The sequence below is a fragment of the Staurois parvus genome, unplaced genomic scaffold (assembly GCF_062004578.1).
Source record: "Staurois parvus isolate SC_StPar_1 unplaced genomic scaffold, SC_StPar_1.0 ptg000137l, whole genome shotgun sequence".
In the NCBI taxonomy this organism is placed as follows: Eukaryota; Metazoa; Chordata; class Amphibia; order Anura; family Ranidae; genus Staurois; species Staurois parvus.
Genome location: NW_028317933.1, coordinates 13,529,527 through 13,538,947, shown reverse-complemented (window position 1 = coordinate 13,538,947; position 9,421 = coordinate 13,529,527). Strand labels below are relative to the sequence as shown.

Here is a 9,421-nt window from a genome sequence, read left to right as displayed (position 1 = left end):
GAACTTAGAATTAAGGGTATGCAGACTTTTCAACAGGGGTCATTGCATTTGGGAAAATCCCAAATTTTGGGTTGGAACATTCGTTCCCTCTTCAGATCTGTGACGAATTGAAGAATATGTAAACCCAACATTTCATATGCCTGATATGCTCTTGCTGTACCATATACTTGTATGAAAAAGTATCCTGTTCTCTTTGTATTGCTTCCTTTGTGGGAAATCCCCAGTGTCCCTGTCAGTCCCCCTGATCTCCTATTAAAAGCTGACCACACTGGGCATGAGAGCACAGCATGGTCAGTTTTCTAGCTGTGATGAACTAAGCTTTCTCTCCTCCAATGATCAGACTTTCCTAACACACACACATACACACACCAGTGTTTCTCCTCCCCCAGCTCTCTATGCAGCTGAGAACAGTAAGTGATCACTTATAAAAAAGAGAAAAGGGTGTTTAAAAAGGCTTTTTTTATATCCATACACAAATGTTGTAACTTTCATTTATATTTTTAACTGTATGTGTTGTTTTACAAGGTAAGGGTTTACATATACTTTAAGCTAGAAGTGACAAGGATTTTACCACCTTCGGTTTCAGAGCTGACATTTCCCTGTTGCAGCCAGGGAAGCAGCTAATCAAACATAATCTTTGTTTGATCAACTGCATTGGAGGGCAGGGTAGACATCAGGGGTGTAATAGACACCTGATTTCTTCAAAAAGAGAAACTTGTCATCTGTCACTGCCCAAAGCTATAACAAGGGGGCTTGTTCACCCGTTTGTGATAGCAATACAGTTCAATGAAAATTTTTAAAACGGGTAAAAAAATAAAGTTAACTAAATAAACAAAGTAAAAGCACCCCCCCACACACACACATACAGTACATGCAAAGGCACATGCACATTACCAAAATGTAAACAGAAGAATGCTGGCAATTATCGGTTGTTAAGGAGCAGGGCCGCTGTGTCCTTAACAACTGATGACGTTTTAACTGTCAGCGGGATTCCTCTTCCCATCCATACCTCCTCCTCCCTTGCCACCAACTGTCACTTCTGCCCAATGCATTCCCGCCTCCTTTCCCTCCCGCCAGCTGTCACTTCTGTATGATGCATTTTCCCGCCTCCTCCTCCCCTCCCGCCAGCTGTCACTTCTGCACAATGCCTTCCCTGCCTCCTCCTCCCCTCCCACCACCTGTTACTTCTGCACAATGCCTTCCCTGCCTCCTCCTCCCCTCCCACCAGCTGTCACTTCTGCACATTGCCTTCCCTGCCTCCTCCTCCCTTCCCACCACCTGTTACTTCTGCACAATGCCTTCCCTGCCTCCTCCTCCCCTCCCACCAGCTGTCACTTCTGCACAATGCCTTCCCCGCCTCCTCCTCCCTTCCCACCAGCTGTCACTTCTGAACATTGCCTTCCCCGCCTCCTCCTCCCCTCCCGCCAGCTGTCACTTCTGAACATTGCCTTCCTCACCTCCTCCTTCCCTCCCGCCAGCTGTCACTTCTGCACAATGCCTTCCCTGCCTCCTCCTCCCCTCCCACCAGCTGTCACTTCTGCACAATGCCTTCCCCGCCTCCTCCTCCCCTCCCGCCAGCTGTCACTTTGGCACAATGCCTTCCCCGCCTCCTCCTCCCCTCCCGCCAGCTGTCACTTCTGCACAATGCCTTCCCCGCCTCCTCCTTCCCTCCCTCCAGCTGTCACTTCTGAACATTGCCTTCCCCGCCTCCTCCTCCCTTCCCACCAGCTGTCACTTCTGAACATTGCCTTCCCCGCCTCCTCCTTCCCTCCCGCCAGCTGTCACTTCTGCACAATGCCTTCCCTGCCTCCTCCTCCCCTCCCACCAGCTGTCACTTCTGCCTGTTGCCTCCTCCTTCCCTCTGTCAACTTTCACCTTTGCCCCCATGTCTTTCCTCCTCCCTCCTCCTCCCCACCACTCCCAACCCATATCAGCCTCCATCCCTCCCAACATTGTCCTCCAACTCCTAAAGCATTCTACTGTTATCCACTGTTGCAAATAAATAACTGGCCCAAATGACAATCCCTTATTATGTCCACAGCCACCAATACATAGCCCAGCCCTCATGCCCTATCCTCTAACACCCCAATTTAACACTCCAGAGGTCCTTTCCAGTTGTCCAGAGATCTCCCAATAGCCCTGCCATCCCCCTCCTCTCCCCTCCAGCGATAACAGCCTTTTCCATTCCAACCACCCCAGGCCTCCCACCCCACAACCCCTATCCCACCCCAACTAACCTACCCTCACTTAACCACCACCCTGCCCTCACCCTACTCCCTAACTCCTTCCCCCCACCTCCCAAACCATCCGTTTACCTACTCTTCCTAGGAAATAGGTATCGGTAGTTGGTATCAGCGAGTACTTAAAAAAGTATCGGTACTTATACTCAGTATTAAAATAATTGTATCGTTGCATCCCTAGTTTTAAGTAATTTTTTTGTAAAAATTCTGTGAAAAATGTCAAAATTGCCCCAAACAGCAAGCAGTTAAAGCCCAACTTCAGACAACATAAAAATGATCCCTTGCAGCTGAGCTGAACCTGCACTTGCTCATTTTCATCTAAGCGAAAAAAAAAGTTTTACTTACACAGTCCTCTTCTCCCTGCAGCTAGACCGCTCCCCACAGCTTCTTCTCCCCCATGCTCCAGCAGTCTAGGATCCTGATGTCATCAAAACCAAGGCAGGGTCTATAGCGCTGCATTGGACATGATGACACCAAGGGGCAGTCTACTGCTGGACTGAGGGAGAGCGCCACCTTCTGGAGGAGCGGAGGATCAGGTAAGTTAAGTGCTTCCCTCTCCCCTAGATAAAACAAGCTATTTACCCTTGCTGTGTTGTTACAGCCCCACTGCAAGGGATCACTTTTTTTGTTGCCCGGAGTTGAGCACTCATTGTTAATATGTGAAGGCGTGTTCTATTATAAACACTTTATAGAGTATTATGTGTTTACAGATTTATTTGATCTTTTGGAGCTTGATGAAAGTGTCCACTTATGGAATACACTCCTAACTAATAGACCCTTGGCTTTACTACCCACTAGCACAAACAATACTGGATTCAAACAGCTGCTTAGGTTCGCTATCACAAACAGAATAATCCTTATACCACGCATGTATTTCATAAAGGATATATCCTTAGTGTTAATGGCTTTCAAATAAATCATTTTAGCTACAGCAAATGGTGTTTTAGTTAGCACAAAAGCCCCGATGAGTATAACAATAAATGTATATAGTTTTTTGGAATTTATACAATGGGATTGTCTTACTTGTAGGACAATAATGAAGTTGGAGAAGATCATGACAAATAGAGGTATAAAATATCCAATAACTATGATGGGAATGAAAGACACATTACTAAAATCCTGTCCTTGTTTATACAATGCCACCGAAATGTCATCAGCACAGCACATGCTGCCTTTACACTCATTCCGGTGTTGCGGAAACCTCACAAAGCCAGCCGGCTCCCATGTGTCATTAATCTGGCTCGTCATTTTAATGGCCTTATAGGCAAAACTTATATACAGTATCTTTTCCGCAGTGCTATCGTTCTTGGAAGTATCATAGAGAAAAGGAGTGAATGCGCATTTAGTGTCATTTTCAACCATGTTTACGTCATTATAGTAGATGGCTGGTATTCCAAGAGGCAATACCACCACCCAAATCGCCGTGCAGATGCAGAAACAAATGCGCTGGGTGAAGACCTTATGGTGCCACAAGGTTTTGGCCACTGACAAGACACGATCAATAGATAAAGCTGTGATAAGGAAAGCGCTGCAGTATATATTACACACATAGGCGAAATGACTCAACTTGCAAATATGTGATCCCAAGGTCCAGTTCTTTGACAGTAAAATCATCAGTCTCATAGGAGTAGTCATCAGGAATAAGATGTCTGCCACTGCCAAGTTCAGGAACCAGAGTCTTGACTTTTGTTTCTTCATTTTGAAGCCAGTGATGTAGATGACAATGGAGTTGGTGAATAATCCAATCACGCAGGTAACAGTTGCCAGTGCTATGACCACATGGCTGACTTCTGTTGATAAGTATTTGAACTTGCTTGTGGCATTTTGATTTCTTGAGTCCCAAAAGTGGTAACACAGATTTTCAGAAAGGATCTCCTTTTCCGTCCTTGAGGCCTGTAAGGGGATATATAGCATTTGTATTATAGTATTAGTTACACTTGTAGAATGCTGTAAAAATCACATAATGACATAATGGGATCTTTTTTATAAAACATTAGTTGGACAAGTTTCATACTTCATACATGCTGCATTAATTCTGGCCACAAATTCTGTAATAAGTGTAGCTGGGTGTGCAGCCAGTTGGAGGAGTGGGCTGTGTGCTCCTGTGCCTGCTCTCCTTCACCCCCCGTCACTGTGCTGCTGGAGCTGTGGCATGTGTTTGTCTGCCTGTGTAGATGCTGCATTATTTCTAGCTGCAATTTCTCTAACAGGTGTAGCTGAGGTGTGCCGCTGGATGGAGGAGTGGGCTGTGTGCTCCTGTGCCTGCTCTCCTTCACCCCCGCCACTGTGCTGCTGGAGCTGTGGCATGTGTTTGTCTGCCTGTGTAGATGCTGCATTATTTCTAGCCGCAATTTCTCTAACAGGTGTAGCTGGGGTGTGCAGCTGGATGGAGGAGTGGGCTGTGTGCTCCTGTGCCTGCTCTCTTTCACCGCCCGCCACTGTGCTGCTGGAGCTGTAGCATGTGTTTGTCTGCCTGTGTAGTTGCTGCATTATTTCTAGCTGCAATTTCTCTAACAGGTGTAGCTGAGGTGTGCCGCTGGATGGAGGAGTGGGCTGTGTGCTCCTGTGCCTGCTCTCCTTCACCCCCCGCCACTGTGCTGCTGGAGCTGTGGCATGTGTTTGTCTGCCTGTGTAGATGCTGCATTATTTCTAGCCGCAATGTCTCTAACAGGTGTAGCTGGGGTGTACAGCTGGATGGAGGAGTGGGCTGCGTGCTCCTGTGCCTGCTCTCTTTCACCTCCTGCCACTGGAGCTGTGGCACAGATTTGTCTGTCTGTGTAGATGCTGCATTATTTCCAGCCGCAATTTCTCTAACAGGTGTAGCTGGGGTGTGCAGCTGGATGGAGGAGTGGGCTGTGTGCTCCTGTGCCCCCCCCCCACTGTGCCACTGATGCTGTGGCATGTGTTTGTCTGTCTGCTCTCCCTCCCCCTCCCTTCGGCCGATGTGTCTGCAGGTGTGGTGGGGTCTGTGAGGGAAAAAGGAACTCGCTAATGCAGCTGCTCATCTCCCGCTCCCACCTGGATGATGCAAGTGCACTGGACTCTGGGAGATGGAGTCCTGTGGAGGCACAGGGTTGTGGAGGTAGATAGGCTGTGAACTACAACATCCAGGGGAACCTTGGAGGAGGGGAGAACAGAGAGCGCATTTGAGCATTGGTGTGGGCTTTTGCATTGTGGGGAATTGGAGAGTGCAGGCCTGTTGCGATGTGTGTCTGGACTCACACAAGAGAGAGAGACACTGAGGACCTGTATGATGACCGGATTCCTGAGAACAGATCCAGAGGGACTGCCAAACAGACAAGAGTCTAGAGCAAGACTTGCTGTGCTGCCAGGACTGTAGTTTAGAGAGTCATAGCAGAGAACAGAGGACCCAACCAAGCAAGTCCTTTGGGGGTAAGTGCTACTTAGGATAATCCCTAAACTCCATCGAATGGGCAAAATGCATTATAGTTTTCTGAAATAATGCACTGTAAAAATAGGCCACATTTTGGCTACTAGATGGAGCTAATAATGATAGGGATTACTCTATTATAGAAATTACAGCCAGAATTTCAAAACTTTACACTCATAATGAAATTTTAAAGGCAACCTACTGAGAAAAAATTTTTTCTTTAAAATAACAATATTTATTTGTACAAATTTTAAAAAGTGTACCAAATATATGTGTAACCCATTGAAATGTAATAACTTGCAGTATATTAAAATGGACATTAGATGGCGACAATCTGCTATGCAGTGTTACTCACATTGATAGAACAGCACTCTGGAACTTGTATTTCTGAATAGCAGGACTTGGCTGATAAGCAGAGGGTCTGAGACTACATTTCCCAGGAGAGGTAGCGTGTGGGCAGGGGTATATAAATATCAAAGCCCTGGAGATTGGCCAGGAGAGTTCGGAGGGAGACTGAAGGAGAAGGAGTTGTGGTGACCGCTGAAATACTGAACTAGGCTGTAGAGCCAGAGTTGAAGAGAGAGAGAATGGAAGGAACTCATTGACTGCATATCTTGCCATGCTGCCAAGCAGAACACTCTGAGATCAGGAGACAGAGCGGGACACCAAGTATGGACCAGAGTGCCCGTGGACTGTTCCTATTCATTGGGAAAGATGGATCACGGCAATCTGCTGAACTACATTAATCGGGTGAGAGAGACCCATGGATCCACTAACAAAGTGAACATTGATAGTTCGCCACCTCAGTTATCTACCTGCACATAGTTGTGAACATATCATACAGTTACCCCAGTTTGCGGTCTAGTTATATCAGCACTATTGTTGGAATACATCTGCAGTACAGGTATCATTAAAGCTGACCACAGGATATACAGTTAGGCCCCATGTACACAGGACACTGGAAAATGTAGGTTAAAAAACGTCTGTTTAGCTGGGTTTGCATAACGCGTTTATGTGCGTTTAGAAGTGTTTTTTAAAGATAAGCACAGGAGAAACTCCCAAATGCCCAGAATGCACTGAAAAGTGGTAAATTATTAACTATTTCAGACTGTTTCAGAGAAATACAGAGAGTAGAAGCAGAGACAGAAGTATGTGTTGAGATTAGTTTAGGTATGAGTTGCTCATTAACATTTCTTTTGTTCCCAAGGGTGGGAAAGGTGTCTGGTGGAGGGAGTTATTAAGGCCACCTGGCAGGGGGTCTTCATGAGGAATTTGAGGTGTGAATGGTCATTAACATATCTTTTGTTTCCAAGGGTGGGAGAGGTCTGAGTGTGAATTGGTCATTACAATGTGTGACAAGCTTGGTAGGAACATCCTGTGTTCAGTGTTTTGTCCATCTGAGTACCTTGAAAATGCTTTGCATGCATTTTTCATGATGAAAAAAGGCTTTGGACAGCATCGGGAACTGGAAGAGTTAAAAAAAAAAATTAAACCGCAAATGCTTATAAATGCGATTTGCCTGATAAAATCGACTGCTGCACGTAAGTTTTCTGCGTTCAAAAAAACTACTGTAAACTCAAATGCCTGTAAACGACTGTAAAGGAAGATGTATACATGGACACATAGGAAAACATTAGGGAGAGTTCAGGGGATGCTGAAAAAAACGCTGAACAGCTCCTAAATGTGAGTTTTTTAGCTGCAGTGTACATGAGCCCTTACAGACCAAGATACAGCAGTGCCAACTGAACCAACCAGTCTATGTCCTTTTCTGCAGAGCAGGATTCCTACTACTGCTCACTTTTTGCCTTTGGCATTCAGAGGGAGTTGTCTTTGTCTATAGACATTTATGCCAATTGTTGCTATTTACTACTTCAAGCTTAATTCATGGTTAAAGCTATTAAAGGGAACCTGGCACTAATCCTTAAAGCGGAGTTCCAACTGAAAAAAACAAAGTAAAAATCAGCAGCTACAAAAACTGTAGCTGCTGACTTTTAAAATACAGCCACTTACCTGTCCCTTGGTCCAGTGGTGTCCTCACCACCGCTGGTTTCACCGGCCATCTTCTCTCCCTGGTGCCGACATCTTCAGTGTGAGCACCCGGCTGTGACAGCTTGCGGCTTCACAGCCGGGTGCCCACTATGCATGCGCGAGAAGCACTGTTCTTTGTGAATGGTCCCATAGTCTTCTGGAACACGTGACAGGTCTACAAGACTATGGGAGGGAGGTGTGGAGGACAACTTTCACTTCCGATTGCCTAGCGGACGTGGGAACGGGTACCTGTCGAATTCGGGGTGCCAAAGGTGCCAATCCTTAATGGGGAGCGGGGGACAAGGGCTTAAATTGGTACTTCCCCTTTTGGGTGGAGCCCTGCTTTAAGTAATACTTATAGTCCTCTAGTATTGCATGGAATGAACAGTCGTGCTGTTTATATATTTGGTACACTTTTTAAAATTGTACAAATAAATATTATTTAAAAAAAAAACTTTTTTTGTCAATAGGTTGCCTTTAAAATCCCATTATGAGTGTAAAGTTTTGATGTTTATAAAAATAGGGATGGTGGCAACCACACCCTGAGTCACACTAATCTATATTAAAGCCATCATTTGTGCAGTATGCACATATGTGTGTGACTTTGGTCCAACAAATGTTTTATTACTAGACCCCAGAGTGTATCTAAATCCAAGCACCCGAAAGTGAACCATCTTTCCTCATAACCACACCCCCCGAAACTGCTGTAAATGCTGATGGAAAGAAAAGGAGCAGTGCCTAGGACCAGGAGAAGTGAGTTTGCTGGGGACAGAGCCAGGGAGGAGGTGAGGTTTTCAGCCAAACCTGTTTTTTTTAAATTAAAGTGTTACTAAACCCACAACAGGAAAATCAGTCTGTATATGCAGTAAAGCATGCTTGTTATACTTACTGTTGAACCTAAGGGGTTAATCCTCTGCGTTGTTTAAAAATGCTGTTTGATCCTGACTTATCTGATCCTCCCCTTCTTCCAGTGCCCCCCTCTTATCTCCTGATAAGACATATCATGCGGAGTCATTCTGCACATGCTCAGTTTAGTGTGTATTGCTAGAGAGTTTTTTTTTTCTCTTGGGGGAGTGCATGTGATCAGCACAGGGCCAATCAGCACTCTCCAGACAGAGGTCAGGGGTTTTGCATCCTCCTAGAGCAGAATGAAAACTCCTTCTACAATCTTTAACCAGTGCTCTGCTGGACACTGATAGAAGTCACAAGACTGCTCTAACTGCTGATAAAAGGTATTTAGAAGTTTATATTTACTGAAATAATTGTATTTGCATGTTCTGTGTACTGTGGGAGACCAGATATAGTGAATGCAGGTCTGGGGTTTAGTAACATTTTAACAAGTATGGGCTAATGTAAATTTTAATTGAAAACTAAAACTGGTGATCTGCTTTAAGCTAAATATGTCCCTGTAATATAAAAAAATATAATCTTGTGCTTGCTTCGGCAGCACATATACTAAAATTGGAACGATACAGAGAAGATTAGCATGGCCCCTGTGCAAGGATGACATGCAAATTTGTGAAGCGTTCCATAAAAAAAAAATGTGTGTATATATATATATATATATATATTATCTTTGTTTTAAATGTCCGGCTTTTAGTTATATCATATCAGTAAAATCTATTCACACACACTCTCTGTCTTACCCTAGGTTCACATCTAAGTGTTTTCTGCAGCGGTTTTCAGAAACACACTACAGTCCATTTAACATGATTTCCTATGGGACACGTTCACATCTCCGCGTTTTCACTCGGTGCGGTTT

The 9,421-nt window shown here is 45.0% G+C and overlaps 1 protein-coding gene and 1 non-coding gene across 2 annotated transcripts; one reads left to right on the top strand and one right to left on the bottom strand.

Annotated features, from left to right (window-relative positions):
• Positions 1 to 2,936: 2,936 nt before the first annotated feature.
• LOC149465838 (chemerin-like receptor 1) lies at positions 2,937 to 4,154 on the bottom strand. Its single transcript, XM_089673458.1, has one exon. The coding sequence runs from the start codon at positions 4,152 to 4,154 to the stop codon at positions 2,937 to 2,939; it is 1,218 nt and encodes a 405-aa protein (XP_089529584.1).
• A 4,936-nt stretch (positions 4,155 to 9,090) lies between these two features.
• On the top strand, positions 9,091 to 9,197 carry LOC149465837 (U6 spliceosomal RNA). Its single transcript, XR_016312219.1, has one exon. It is a non-coding gene; the product is annotated as a U6 spliceosomal RNA (small nuclear RNA).
• Positions 9,198 to 9,421: the final 224 nt, after the last annotated feature.